Consider the following 15,527-nt stretch of genomic DNA (forward strand, 5'->3'; position numbering starts at 1 on the left):
TTCTTTACTTCAGTTTATATAGAACCCTTCATTATAATATGCAGTCTTCATTGTAATAGATAAAAGCATGTACTTGAAAGTCATTTAAGCTTTATGGTGCTCTTATCAGTATACAGTATGTGGCCCCTTTCTCATAGTGAATGTACAGCTCTTGCCACTGAAGCTTTTTTTAAAAAAAATGCAAGTGGTACATTTTGCTGTGGTCATGAAGTATTGACAAAAAATATAGTTGCCTCAGGAATGTGCTTAAATGAAGTGACTGAAAATTTTCCATAGTGGAAATCCATAGATGTGCTTATCATGGGATAAAGAGGACATCTAAGCACACATTTTCTGTGGGAGAATTGGAATTCTGAATTGCTGGTTTAAACATCAACCATCCTCTTTAAGTGCATTTAACTAGAATGGATATGTCAAATACTGTCATAGTACAATTTTTGCTATGCTTTGTGAAAATGATTGGGAGAGGTAGGATTTTGTTTCCAAGGTGCCTTACATCTACATGTCAAACTCCTTTATGCTTCAATGTGACACAGTACCAAAGCAAAAACTCTGAAACCCTAGTGCAAACTTCCATACATTGGCATGCAATTACATATGGCTTTTCCAGACCTCGTTCATGATTTGTGTGTTGCAGAAGCATTTAACTTAAACCCTTCCAAAATCCACCTTCAGTGGATGACACTGGGTTCTAATATTATGAAAAAGAAAACACCCTATCCACTTAGTGCACACCATTTATTATCTCTATACATGTTAATTCCACCGACCCCATGGCCTTTTTGCTAAGCTAAAAAGCTCCAAATGAAACTTTCCTTCCTATGTTGCTTCAATCCTCTTATTTCATTTGCCAATTAATGCATATTTTACAACCCTACAGTGTTATTTTAGTAGTAGGCTAACTCCTCTAAACTAAAAAAATTGTTCAGTAGCACCTTAGAGACCAACTAAGTTTGTTCTTGGTACAGTCATATCTTGGGTTGAAGTTGCTTCAGGATGAACATTTTTGGGTTGCGCTCGAGGTGACCCGGAAGTAATGGAACGCATTACTTCCGGGTTTTGTCGCTCGCGCATGCGCAGACGGTCAAAATGGCATCGTGCACAGAACCGGCAAATTGCGACACATGCAGACGCGAGTTGCGTTTGCTTCAGGATGCGAACGGGGCTCCGGAACGGATCCCGTTTGTATCCACAGGTACCACTGTATAAGCTTTCGTGTGCATGCACACTTTTTCAGATCTGCACACTTCTTTCGTCTGCATGCAGACGAAAGCTTATACCAAGAACAAACTTAGTTGGTCTTAAGGTGCTACCGGACATGTTTTATATATATTTCTTCTAAACTAGTTCTTTTGTAATAGAAGTCCAGAGTCATTAAGGTGGAACCAGCCTCTTCAGTATGAATCTGACTGACTACTTAGGATCACTTGTGTGATCAGAAATGGATATTCTTTTTCCAGTTGCTCACCATATATTCTAAGGAAGGGGGTTGGCTTTTCTGGCTATAAATATCTGAAGCATCCCCTCAGTTTGTCTCCGTGGAGCCATCCAGCCAGATGCAATGTAAAGCCTTGCCCTTTCTTAAAGTCTTCCCTGCAAGGCACTCTGCACGTGCTCTTGAAATCAAAGCCTCCTCAAGCAAGTACAACCTAACTAGCTAATGTAGTTTTGACTGTTTGAAATAATTTTGAAGTGTGATTTGTTGCCCAATCTTTTACTTACCCCACCCCGTTCTAAATACATTGACAACTTCATTAGTATAAAAAGGTATCTAGACAGCCTAGTCCCCCCCCCCCCAGGTAGGATTGGCCTGTTGGCCTATCCAGATTCCTTTCTGAGAAACTATTAAACGGGGGTCTCCCAGTAGGGAAACCGCCCCCCCCCCCCCAGTCCTGATAAGTCACAGTCCCATTGCCTGCCTAGCTTCTGGTATATTTTAAAATGTGCTTATTATCGGACTTAAGACTTTAAAGGGAGGTGCAGCTCATATCTCTCTTCTGCATCCCCCATTGTTTGCTTCCATTTCTTTATCAGAGCTCTGTGTTTTCAGTTGGGCAACACTTATTTTCTCAAGGAAGCCACCTTCTAAAAGCTTCTTAACTTGGTTAACCATGCTGGCATCCTCTTGGCCTTGGTGGTGCCTTTCCTGATCTGTGCTATACCAGCTAGGCTTAGTGTGCTTTTGAACAGCTCCCAAACTGCCTGGAGAGATTTGACCTTCTTGTGACTTTCAACTTCCTTTTTACCAATCTTTATGGAAAGTTTCCTCTTGAAATCAAATGGGATTTCATTGGACTTTCTTGGCAGTTGTCCATTTTCATACGTAGAAATTGAGAGCACTGGTCAGTTTCCAAATGATTTAAGAACATACCTTGCACCAGGTCTTGGGTGACACTTTAAGTCCAGAGTCACTTCATCTGTTTGGTTCCATGACCAACTGTTCTAGGTCACAGTCCTTAGGGTATCTAGAATCTACCTTGTTGTTGTGACCAGAACAACATATTATATTTATGTGAGAGTTGTTGCCCATTAGCACACTGCCAACGTTGGGTGCCTGCTTGATTTTACACTCTCCACCATAATCACCCAAGACAATTTGGTCAGGATGGCAATAATACTTGATATTCTCACCTAAAGTGATTTTGTGATTTTGTCTGAGATTTATAATTTGTTGTGACCCTATGGCCACCTTGACATACAGTGACACCATTCAGTATGCTCTTTGCTAAATTTGTATTCAGATAACCGTATCCCACTGGTTCGTCTCCTTCCTGTTTCTGTTATGCACATTGCACACTATGTTCTAATTTACCATTCTATACTCTCAACTCCACCATCGTGGCTTCTCATATTGGCATACCTGTAGAAGGCATCTGTCTGGCACATGCATTTTCCCCTGTGGCTCTTCAGCTATTATGTTCTACAATCTGCCTTGTTTTGCCCTGTCAGTGCATGGGCTATCAAGTAGATTTTAAAAGGTAAAGGTAAAGGTACCCCTGCCCGTACGGGCCAGTCTTGACAGACTCTGGGGTTGTGCGCCCATCTCACTTAAGAGGCCAGGGGCCAGCGCTGTCCGGAGACACTTCCGGGTCACGTCAAGTAGATTTTAACACTCATTAATTCCAAAGTGTGTGGTCTCTTGCTATCTTTCTCCCCACAGGTCAGTGTAAAAGCTCTACAGTATCAGGGTGAAATAAATTGGGTTCCTCCAAATTATTTTTCTGGAGGTTATTCTCTTTTCCTTGGATAGTATTTCCCAAAGAACTCTAGAGTGACTCACTAGGATTCCCCCCCCCCTAAAATCTTGAGGTTGTAAGTTCTATATGGATGCATGGGTGTAGCCAGGATTTTTGTTAGGGGGGCAGAGCCTCAGCTATATATTTTATTGATTTTTATTGATGAGGCAGCTGCCCCTCCCTGCTGCCCTTGGCTAGGTCCATGTATGGATGTTCCCACCAGTCCTTTTTCTGGAGGATAAGGGACCCTCTCTGTCTATATCTTGTAGTTGGGACACCTGCCTACTATTTAAAATAGATCAGTAATCCTGTTTGTCATTCTGCATTAGTACATTTAGTTCAAATTCTGGATTTAAAAAACCAGCCATTAATAAGTTAAAAAAGGTAAACAATTGCACTTTATGTCAGCCAGCGATGAAGAATTGACTGCAACAAGTGTTATAGGTGTTTTTCATGGAGTGTACTTATGTAGTTTGTATTCTTCTAAGCCGCTGGGTGCTGTGCATGGAGTAGGAGCCCCTAAAGGGGGGGGGGGGTGTCCTTAGGGAGAAGCAGCCCTGGAGGCCACTATGGGGCAAGCAAGAGTTCCAGTACAGAGACTAAATGGGGATGGAAATACCACCTTGGTTTCTGACATTAACCGAGTCAGCTCTTGTCAGCTATTTGACAAGAGACTGTGGAAACATGTCAATCGTGAGCAGGCCACCTCTCTACGGCCCAAGTACTGGTTTTAAATGTGCAGTAAGAGAATTCAAATTTTGCATGGAGATGCATTCTGCTTTGGTTTTGCAACATCCAAAGGCGCTTTTATGGAAATTTCCGCGCTACTGCTAACGGAAGAGGCCCGTCGCTCGCAAGCCTCTCGGAAGAAGGCAGGCTCTCCCGGCGGCCCCCTTAGGAGCCAAGGCCAGAGCTGCGCAGCAGACGCAGCCTTGTCGCGAAGGCCGCTTTATTTCATAGCGCGCCGAGGCCAAGTTGCCCTTGCCTCGCCCGCGTCAACGCCTGGGCCCGCCGCTTCTTCATTATTGGCGGGCGGAGAGGCGTCTCTCCGCCCCAGGCAGCGGCAGCCGGGAGAGGAGGGGCCGCGCAGGCGTTTCGCGGAACGAGGCCGCCAGACGGCGAGGCGAGCGGGGCTACTGGGGCGCAGAGCGCGGCCGTGTCCTTTGGCGCTTCTCCTGCTGCTCCTGCTCCAAGCGGCGTCTCCATGATGCTGCTCTGCCGGCTGGTTTCCCCGGGCGGCTGCAGGTGAGAGTCCGGCGGCGGGGTCGCTCGGAAGCCCTTGAGCTGCCTCTGGCCAAGGGCACAGCGTGGTGGGCCCTCTCGGAGAGGCGGAGCAGCGGGCGGGACAGAAGAGGGAGGTGAACAAGGGAAGGGCGAGACGTAGCGCCGTGGAGTCAGGGGAACGAGGGGGAAGCATTTCGAGCCAGGAATCTGCGGCTCGTGCAGGAGTTCGCCCGCCAAAGGGATAAAAGTGGGAGCCCCATAATATGCGCTTAATGTGGTACTTGGTTGGCCTATTATTGCACGAGGACTCGGGCAAAGCTCCCTTTCCAGCCGTGGAGCTCACTGGGCTGCTTGCTTTGGGCAAGTTGCGCACACTCGGCCTACCTCACGGGGTTGTTGTGAAGCTAACATTGAGTAGGGAACTGTAGAATGCTACTAATTAATTTCTGTATAAATGCAGCCTTATCTGGTGAAAGGGCAATGCAGTTATCTCCAGTTAGAGAGTACTGAAGAGGTTATAAAGAGTTGCTCCACAAGACAAACAAGTAAAGTGAGTTTTAAATATGATCCCAGTGATACTTTATGTTGAAGGGGTAAGCTGTTAAGTAGAAATTCTTGTGTTCTCTCTAGAAGAACTATGTTCCCTAGTTAGCCACATTCTCTTGTCAACACAGCAGTGTTACTGATGATATGTTTCTGCAAGTGTTGCTCCTACTTGGCTATCCACTGCCAACCTGGTGTGTGTGTGTGTGTGTGTCACCCCCCCCCCTTTAAAGATTTGCATTCAGGCATGAACAGTAAGCGTGAATTTACATGCATTTACCGTATTTTTTTAGGGGACGCAGGTGGCGCTGTGGGTTAAAGCCTCAGCGCCGAGGACTTGCCGATCGAAAGGTCGGCGGTTCGAATCCCTGCAGCGGGATGCGCTCCCGCTGCTCGGTCCCAGCGCCTGCCAACCTAGCAGTTCGAAAGCACCTCCGGGTGCAAGTAGATAAATAGGGACCACTTACCAGCGGGAAGGTAAACGGCGTTTCCGTGTGCGGCTCTGGCTCGCCAGAGCAGCGATGTCACGCTGGCCATGTGACCCGGAAGTGTCTCCGGACAGCGCTGGCCCCTGGCCTCTTAAGTGAGATGGGCGCACAACCCCAGAGTCTGTCAAGACTGGCCCGTACGGGCAGGGGTACCTTTACCTTTACCTTACCGTATTTTTTGCACCATAACACTCACTTTTTTCCTCCTAGAAAGTAAGGGGAAATGTCTGTGCATGTTATGGAAGGAATGCCTACGGGTGGCATGCCTACGGATTTTCCTCCTCTAAAAACTATGTGCGTGTTATGGTCGGGTGCGTGTTATAGAGCGAAAAATACGGTAACTTGTGCACATTCAGCCTTTATGCACTTGGGAAAAACAGTAAAAATAAAAAGGGGGTGGGTGCCTGGGGGGGAGGGTTTGGCAATCCATTGCACCTTGGCTTGCTCCTTTTCTCTCTGTTTCAGTCTCCACCCTACCAAACGTACTGGTATTTCAGCAATTTGCCATTGGTGCTTCTATTTGGTGTTCCTCAATGTTAGAATAACAGAAGTTGTAACTGAGAGCCAGTGCGTTCAAGGATATTGTGATTGTGATGTCTGCGTGTGGGATACTTAAGTTCAAGGCCCTTTCAGCCTCGGTTCCGTTAAGTGGGGCTAGCGGTGATGAAGATAGCTGTGAGGATAAGTTAATTATAAAGAATTTGGCTGGTCAAATAATATAGCAAGATAAGAATCCTACAATATATTTTTTTTGTTTCCTTCTCTTCCAGAAATAGCAGTAAACTGATTGCACCTCTTGGGAGTCTGGCATCTAGACAAAAGCATACTCTTCCTGACCTGCCTTATGATTATGGGGCCCTGCAACCCCACATAAGTGCAGAAATTATGCAACTTCACCACAGTAAACATCATGCTGCGTATGTAAATAATCTGAATGTTGCTGAAGAAAAATACAAAGAGGCCTTGGCAAAAGGTATGGGTAACTGTATATCTGTGTTACATGTCTGTCAGTGTGCGCCCACATGTTGTCTCTTGTGCTAAGGTTAGTACGGTGGTACCTCGGGTTACAGATGCTTCAGGTTACAGACGCTTCAGGTTACAGACTCCGCTAACCCAGAAATAGTACCTCAGTTTAAAAACTTTATCTCAGGATGAGAACAGAAATTGTGCTCCGGCGGCGTGGCAACAGTGGGAGGCCCCATTAGCAGTTTCAGGTTAAGAACAGACCTCCAGAATGAATTAAGTTCTTAACCCGAGGTACCACTGTACTTATTTGAGACAGAGGTCATGTTTTCATAAAGTGGCCAGCTGCAGTGCAGGGGGGCTATAGTTTACACCTTAAGCTCCAGAAAGCATTTTAGACGCCTGGCATAGGATCTCAGAATTAATAGTTATGAGATTTGAAGCCTTGTAACTAGAAAGATGTCTGTACTAAAACTTATTAGTCATCTTTATTGGTACATTAGGAGTACCATTATATCACAGCTGTCACCTTGTCCATCTAGTAGTTGCCACAAGAAAGGCAGATGAGGCACAGAATTTGTACCTCCCATCTATTTTCTGTTGAATTTTAGAGTTAAGGCTGAATAGCATTGTTCTTTGTGGCTGAAACTATGGTGTATCTGAAGCAACACTTATACCTTGTAGTTACATTTAAAATGTAATTTCTTATCAAACGTTGATATTTTAATGAAATCTCCAGAGTTTCGCATTAATACTAATGTGATTAAATGGGAAGTCCATGGAACTTTGTGATACTAATTTTAAACTCAAGAGCTATAGGCTGTTTTAAAATGTGGTGCATTTCTGCTGAGTCCAGTTAGTATTTCAGAGTCTTATAAGGAGGCATAAGGCTGGGAAATGATAAAGAAATATATAAGGTTAGAAATAATGGTTTTTCTTCCAAATTGCTGTAGTGTCACATTCTCTCACTAAAACACCTCTGATACAAGGGGAAGCTGCTGAGAGGCAAACACTGAAGAATTGCAAAACATGTGGACTTGCTGTATATGTGGCTGTCGGAATGATTTAGCAATGTAATAGGTTGCTTAGAAAGGCAGTAGAATGGAGGTGTAGGATTGCCCATCTTGGGCTGGGCATTTGAGATTATTTGTTGTGTTCAGATTTGAGTACAGTGGTACCTCCGGTTGCTCACTGGATCCGTTCTGGAGCTCCAGTCGGATTCCGAGGAATTCGCAACTGGAGGTGCCTGTTCTGCGCATGTGCATGTGCATGGCGTGGTAGAGCGCTTCTGTGCATGCGCACACGGTGAAACCCAGAAAAATACTTGTGGGTTTGCTGCGTGCGTAACCTGAAGGATATACAATCAGAGGTGTACGTATCCAGAGTTACCACTGTATCTTATTGTCCCTCTACAATGCTCATGTGATTTCAATAGAGCTGTAACTGTTGGATGTCAGGTTACATTGGTTACATTGGTTGCAATCCTGTACCTATTTACTTGAGAGTAAAGCTGATTGAAATCACTGGGATTTACTTCTGTGGAATTATATATAGGATTGCACTGTTCAATACATTTTCAAAACAACATTGTGAAGTATTCAAGAAGGCAATTCAAGTTTTTATTTTTTTTCTACAGTGTATATATATACACAACTTCAGGGCTCTGCACAGTTTTTCTCTGTAATTTTCCTTGCAAGTTTTACAGAGAAAGAAAGGAGGAAAATAACTGTTGCTATGAGAGTTAATGATTGAGCAGAGACAGGAATGCCTTTTGGCTGGTTGCTTCAAGATAAGCAAATGGGCTGTTTACTCCCTTTCTTTTTAGGCTGTATCCAAGAGCACTTTCTGAGTGCTGTCAATAGATACCTAGTCCAACCTACAAGAGTATTCTATTCAAACTACATGAAGCAGAAAATCTGCACTCAGTGGGTGCAAAGCAGATTTGTTGTTTAAAGTGACACTGAATCTTAGTTTGTGTTGAGTTGCACAACAGCTCTCCCATCAGAGGAGCATTCTGTTGCAATGTAATGCAGGAAGGCTCTTTTGAAAAATCAAATGAAACAGTTGTCAGTTTCCAGAATCTTAAACTCTGAATTTTAAAAAAAGAGGAAACCTAAACTTGATAAAGTACATACACATTTTTGTTGTGTAAATATTAGTTCAAAAATATGTCCAATATACTTCAGTGCAAAAAGCAGTATTAAAACCATCTCTGAAGTGCCCCCATCTTCCAATATAAGACAGGTGACAACAAGGAATAGGACCTTACTCAGGGTGCCTTGCCTTTGAGGTGTGTATTTTTTAAAGAAGCTGAAAACTTTCTTTTTTCTGGCTGCTGTTAACATGATTTGATTGGAATTTCTTGCTAATTTTAAATTGTTTTAAAGTTTATTACTTTAGATTTTAAATTAGTTGCTAGGATGGAGTATAAGTATTTTAAACAAGTATTTGAAACTTTAGCAGTTCAGATTTACTTGTGTTATGGATTATATATTAATCAGACGCATGCCTGTATGTTAGCTGCCCTAGCTCTAGTGAGCCTAAATGTGGCCTGGCTAATTGTAGCGAGCCTGTCTGTAGGCTTTTTATCTATTCTTCTCAGTGCAGTAAAGCCAACACAACTTCTGCCTCTGGGAATGTCAAACACTAGTTTAGCTGCATCCTTGCTTGTTTCCCTGGCTTGGGAAATTTCTGAGGCTTATTTTTCCCCCCCTTGTTCAACACTCCTGCATGCTGCTGCTGACTTCTTTATCCTGGCTGCATGGCACAGAAGGGACTCTACCAGCAGCAGTTCCCAGGAATTATGGAATTGTAGAGTTCTTTGTTAGGACTGTGCTTGAGGGGTAGGCAGATGAAAGAGGGTGTCCCTTGTGTTTGCTTTCATACTGCCTAGAAGTACTCTCATTCTCATTTTAAACTCTTCTGCCCCTTTCTTACATCTGGGACAGGGAAGCGGTAGCTGTAGCCCCTTGGAGCTAGTTTGATGTCCCAGGCTCAGCAGCACTGGAGGGATCCAAGCAAGACTTGGGAACAGGAGTTGTAGCTTTTGCAGAAGCTCCAGAGCACAGAAAGTACAAATTTCTCAACTCATTTGGAAGGGAGCATAATGATGCAGCATAATTGGACTTGAGGGTCGCCTAGAGCATATTCATTCTGTTGGGAAACACATGTCACAGTTTGCCTGAATTAAGGAGTATTTCTGAAGTGTTGTTCCCCAGTCTATGGGAGTAGGCGTATAAATTATGCAAGGAATTCAAGGGTCAGTACTGCCATTCCTCACATCTTCATTGTAATACGAACTCATTTAAGGGGGCATGCTAAAGCAGGAAATAAATTGGGATGGAGGAAGAAGCATTTTTAGTATTACCATATTCTCCCCTTTAAAAGGGGAGAAGCTGGTAGTTTCTTGCCTGAGTGTCCCCAGGCAAATGACTGGAGATGGACCAGCTCTCTTGATTTGTCTGTCAGCAAACTTTTTCAGCATGGGGCCGGTCCACTGTCCCACAGACCTTGTGGGGGGCCGGACTATATTTTTTGGGGGGGAAATCAATGAATTCCTATGCCCCACAAATAGCCCTGAGATGCATTTTAAATAAAAGCACACATTCTACTCATGTAAAAACACGCTGATTCCCGGACCATCCGGTTGTGGGTTTATATAGACTAGTGTATATGTTAAGGCACAACTCTTAAAATATCCAGAGTTACTGTAGGCAGAATTCTGTTCATGTCAGAGGAAGTAGAGGAGGAAGTTTGGTCAATTCCTCTTTCTCCCTGTGACCCCCTGAACAACTGCTCAGGAGAAGTGGAAATTTTATGAAACAGCATGAAAGATAATTGGGAGGGGGGAGACAGTAGAAGAATCAGTGAAAATTTCCTTCATACACTTCTTTCGTCCATCTGGGAGCTTTTGCTGGAACAGCCAGTCTTGATCTAATCCATTATTTATATTTTTACTTTCTTTTCTAAGCTGCAATTCATTGATTCAAATTAACACTCTTAACTAAGTGGACTCCTCCTGGGGTAAGGAATAATATGTTCTCTGCTAAGGCTTACTGGAGATGTTGCACTTAATTCTCTGTTCTTTGCAGGTGATGTGACTGCTCAGGTGTCTCTTCAGCCAGCTCTGAAGTTCAATGGTGGAGGTCACATTAATCACACTATCTTCTGGACTAACCTTTCTCCTAATGGTGGAGGAGAACCAAAAGGTTTGTAATCAAAGCATTTTAATGTTACACAGGACATTTGAAAAGCCCCAATGGATCAGACCAAATGCTAATATATCATTTATTATAGCATCTTTAGTCTGTGTTCCGGTGTAGGTGATAGAGAGCATAAGACAGCAAATAAAGTGTGTAATGCTTATCATGAAGCCAACAATGAAAACATCTTAAATAGCATTCAAGGTCAACAATAGCAGTTGCTGTCAGATTGCATTCTCTTCCACTAAAGACCTGGGCAGAAAGCTTGCATCTTGATAACCCTCCCCCCTTTGAAAAGGATTCAGAGATGGGGTCAGGCACACCTCAGATGAAAGGGTATTTCAGAAATTGGGAGTCACCACAAAAAAGGCCTTCTCTCACACTGTTGCCTCACAATTTTTTTTTATTATTGTCCAGAATTCTGTCTTAGCAGTGGCTAGCCTAATAACTATGGGAAGCCTCCAAGCAGCATATAATGCCAGCGAGGCACTTTATCAAAAGCTTTTTTAAAAGTTTGAAGCATACAGTGCTCAGTTTGCATGTAATGTTAAGGCAAACCATGGCTTAGTGAGAACATGCAGCTTCCCAGAGAACAGTTTGTGGCCACTGCTGTGAGCTACATTATGGTTTGTTTTAGTGTGTCATCCAAACTAGGCTTGCAGTTTGTCTCTTCCAGATGAACCATAATCTGTAAAACAATGAATGAAATGCATGAATGGCTATGTGTTACTTATCGCACTAAATGTAACATTTGGAAGCAGAACACTTTGAAAAGTGTAATGGTAGGCGTGTCCTCTCTTAAGCCTCTTCCAAATGGCATGTGTGTTTGCACTTTAGCTTGTGGACAGACTGTTGGCCACATGAGCTTCACACTGTTATCTGCTGTTCCCTTGGTTCTCTGGACAACTATCTAGATGTATTACTGGGTCGTGATGTTAGGTAGAGGTTGTGATCATTATGGATGATAAGATACTTTTCAAAGGGAAAATCAGAATACATTATGGGGCACAGCTGATTAGTCATTGCAGCAGTCAGTGTACAAACTGAAATGTACCAAATGCTGTGGAATTCGGAGACGAGGCAAAGATCTACATCCGGGGCTGGTGCTGGTGATTTCTTAACCACAGTTACACAGTTATCAGCAGGCTGTAGGATCACACACTCCCACCAGTCAGCACTTGCTTTCCTCCCACCCTTCCTGTAGCCACAGGAAGTATTCTAGCATCTTCCATGTTAACTGGTTATTATTAACTGGAGTTCCCTGTTAAACAGCTTCAGACTGTTTATCAGAGATTGGTTAAGAGGGAAGCAAGTTAGGGTTAACTGTTAATGCTGGTGCTGAGGTACCGCTTACCTATGGTTGAGACTGGCAAATGAAGGACTGGTGATCCTGCAACCGACTTCCATTCTATTGATTGTAAGATTTACATCTGTACCTATCCTTACTTCTGAATTAATATGAATGATTTTTTGGAACGTCAAATGGAAAGCTAATGAAGTCAAATGGAAAGCTAATGCTCTGTGTGTGAATTGTTATTATTATTTTCATTTATTAAGGGGAGCTAATGGAAGCTATTAAGCGTGATTTTGGCTCCTTTGCGAACTTCAAGGAGAAGTTGACAACTCTTTCAGTTGGAGTCCAAGGCTCAGGTTGGGGATGGCTCGGTTTTAATAAAGAACATGGTCGACTGCAGGTGACTGCCTGTTCCAATCAGGATCCTCTTCAAGGGACTACAGGTGAGTTTCTCTAGCTGCAACTAGTCTACAATTGAAAGTACAATTTTTGCTATGCAGTAGATAAAAGCAGACGCCAGCAGTTCTGCTCACCAGGGCAAAGAAAGAAGGACTCCCTGCTTTCCCTTGCATAGCTGATTGGATAATAAATCTACTTGTTTCCTCTTATCAAAACCTACTTGTGAGCAGGAAAAATAAAAATAAATATTTCTCTTCTTTTCTAGGTCTTGTTCCCCTTCTAGGAATTGATGTATGGGAGCATGCATACTATCTCCAGTATAAAAATGTTAGACCTGACTATCTCAAAGCTATTTGGAACGTGATAAACTGGGAAAACGTATCTTCGAGATATGCAGCTTGCAAAAAGTAGAGCAAAATCTTGTACAAGATCATTAAAGAAAGAACACTGTTATTCTTTGATCATTTTTGTAGTAACTTCTAGCAGTTTGTTTGCTAATTGCTCCACCACTTAAAATATTCAAGCTCATCAAAAGAAAGTTCTTAGCTCAATGTTTGCTTAATTTGGTGAAACTGCTCACTTGTTCTTCAAAAAAAGGAATCCTTTATCCAGTGTTCTGAAAGAATACAGTCCTTTATAAAACATCAGTATGGGATTACAACCGGTTCCTTTTGATAACATGTGATTTGCTGCTTACTCTTTCGAGTGAGTTTCAAGGTGTACGTAATTCAAAGGGAAAGTCCAAAATAACAGCATTCTCAGAGCATTTTATAGACTATGAGCAGAATTCCTCTTCCTCTTCTTCCACTTGCAGCCCTTGCAAATCTCATCTGGGGTGTTGCCACACTACAGAATTTCAGGTTGGTGTGCAAAAGGGGGAGTCCTGTTGTGGAGTGCAAATCTGTTTGTCTTGAGGATGGGCACCATTGAATATTGCCCTGTGTTTGAATTAAATGCCGTTGCGTATATTGTAGCCTACTGAAACCTTGAGTAAAAGGCAACTCGTTTTAGTCTTCCTAACAGCCGATTTTGCAAACGTTTGTTCGTTACAACGTGAGGATTCCTAATGCATGTCAGCTGCTAAGAACAGTGGGTTAGCTTTTATGATTTTTGTCCTGCTGAAAGTGGAAAAAGGGAAAACAAAATACCCTGGAAAGTTGCATTGCACCAAATGTATAGGATATCAGGTTTGTGGTTAAGTGTGTTTAATATATGTGTGTTTGTCTTCAAATGGGAAGTATCCAATTGTTTGCTACTTCTGTAGGTTGTATTAATAACGGATAATGAAATTATTTTCTAATATTGATGTAACTGGCTTTCCTTTTTTGTACTGCAGTATTTGACTGGAAATCTGAACTTTGCTCTCGAAATAAAATATATGAAGTTACTCTGCTACATGATTTAATATGTTTAAAGGCCCCACAAGGGCCTTAAATATGTGTCTGAGGTGTTCATTATACCACAGTATCCACAGAAACATCTTAATTCTTTCCCAGCAGCACTCCCATGCTACACCCCTGCTTTATGCCCCTGATAATATGTGGGGTTAGAGAAGGAAGAATTAGATGGTTGAAGATAGATCAGAAGCTAAATGTTTATAATTTAATGGAATTAGTAGTGTTAAAATTTTACCAGATTTGTTTTCACCAGTTCTAATCTTCAATGTTGATCTTGTAAAATAGCACACCTATTAATCTAAGCTTCTACATCTAAGCCTCAATTTTTTCCTCACTCGTTCCTGTAAAGGAGACTGCTGCATGGGTCTTTATGCATTCTTCCACACACATTGAGCTCTATGAATGGGTTTCCTAGAAGCTGCATTATTCTACCCTTACATAAAGAAAACACTAGAGTTTAATTTAAGCAAATTATGGCAAGTGCATATATGAGCTGTCAAACAGAATTCGAGCCAACGGCTAAATCTTCATCTTACAATGGAAGTGATACAGATGAACAAATCTCCAAGTGAAAACACGTGAGACCCTTGTGCCTCTTGCATCTTATTGCAACTAAAGACAGTCTAGATGTGATAATGCTTTGGGAGCAGCACCTACAAAGTCATACTGTGCCACAAGAACACTAACAATTCCCACTTCTGTGGACTCAGACCTTTCCTTATCTCCCCAACAGTAGCAAGGAAGCCAGTTCTTCAGTATACCTGCAGCCTATGCTGGTCTTCAATCATCCCTGAAAGCAGAGCCACTGGTTCCCCTCCGCGTGCATCTTCATACTAGTCTCTGGCTTTTCTTTCCCCATAATAAATGTGATATAATTGGAAGAACTCCATTTGCAACATCTAACTCGGATTGACTGAATTTTTGAATCCCAATGGATTTTCCATAAAACCATTTGTCTTGCAAAAGCTTGAGCATGAAAAGAAAATCACCTTATTTCTAATGTTATTGTGCAGTCTGGTCCTATGCATATTTACTCACAGGTAACTTAATGGGATTGCAGCTTTACGAGGGCTTTGCAGTGGAGGGAGTTGACGGGTGCTGTGATTATATCCGGCATATAAATTCGGGCCTCATTTTATGTCATTGCGTGCGATCCCAAGAGAAGTATGGCCTTAATAGGGAGGGGGTTCTGTTGACTGGAGAGCAAACGTGAGGTTTCCATGTTGTGCAGCTATGCCTATAAAGCTGCAATTCTGGGTGAATACAGAAAAGTAGCCCTTTACCCAAGTAGTTAATCATGTAACTGAGTGGCAATCTGGTTGTCTTGTTTAGTTGTTTAGTCGTGTCCGACCCTTCGTGACCCCATGGACCAGAGCACGCCAGGCACTCCTGTCTTCCACTGTCTCCTGCAGTTTGGTTAAACTCATGTTGGTAGCTTCGAGAACACTGTCCAACCATCTTGTCCTCTGTCGTCCCCTTCTCCTTGTGCCCTCAATCTTTCCTAACATCAGGGTCTTTTCCAGGGAGTCTTCTCATGAGGTGGCCAAAGTATTGGAGCCTCAGCTTCACAATCTGTCCTTCCAGTGAGCACTCAGGGCTGATTTCCTTAAGAATGGATAGGTTTGATCTTCTTGCAGTCCATGGGACTCTCAAGGGTCTCCTCCAGCACCATAATTCAGAAGCATCAGTTCTTCAGCGATCAGCCTTCTTGATGGTCCAGCTCTCACTTCCATACATCACTACTGCGAAAACCATAACTTTTAACTATACGGACCTTTGTC

The 15,527-nt window shown here is 42.9% G+C and overlaps 1 protein-coding gene across 2 annotated transcripts; it reads left to right on the forward strand.

Annotated features, from left to right (window-relative positions):
- The first annotated feature begins 4,321 nt into the window (after positions 1-4,321).
- SOD2 (superoxide dismutase 2) lies at positions 4,322-13,736 on the forward strand. Of its 2 annotated transcripts, none has more exons than XM_079971952.1 (5): positions 4,322-4,481; positions 6,262-6,464; positions 10,546-10,662; positions 12,214-12,393; positions 12,615-13,736. In XM_079971952.1, exons 1-5 carry the CDS (start codon positions 4,441-4,443, stop codon positions 12,758-12,760), a joined length of 687 nt encoding a protein of 228 aa, XP_079828078.1. In that variant the 5' UTR covers positions 4,322-4,440; the 3' UTR covers positions 12,761-13,736. The 2 variants fall into 2 exon arrangements, with proteins under 2 accessions (XP_079828078.1, XP_079828079.1); XM_079971953.1 differs by having other exon boundaries at positions 4,347-4,487; positions 6,271-6,464.
- The last annotated feature ends 1,791 nt before the right edge of the window (positions 13,737-15,527 follow it).

The sequence above is a fragment of the Podarcis cretensis genome (assembly GCF_951804945.1).
Source record: "Podarcis cretensis genome assembly, chromosome: 3".
NCBI classification, from domain to species: Eukaryota; Metazoa; Chordata; class Lepidosauria; order Squamata; family Lacertidae; genus Podarcis; species Podarcis cretensis.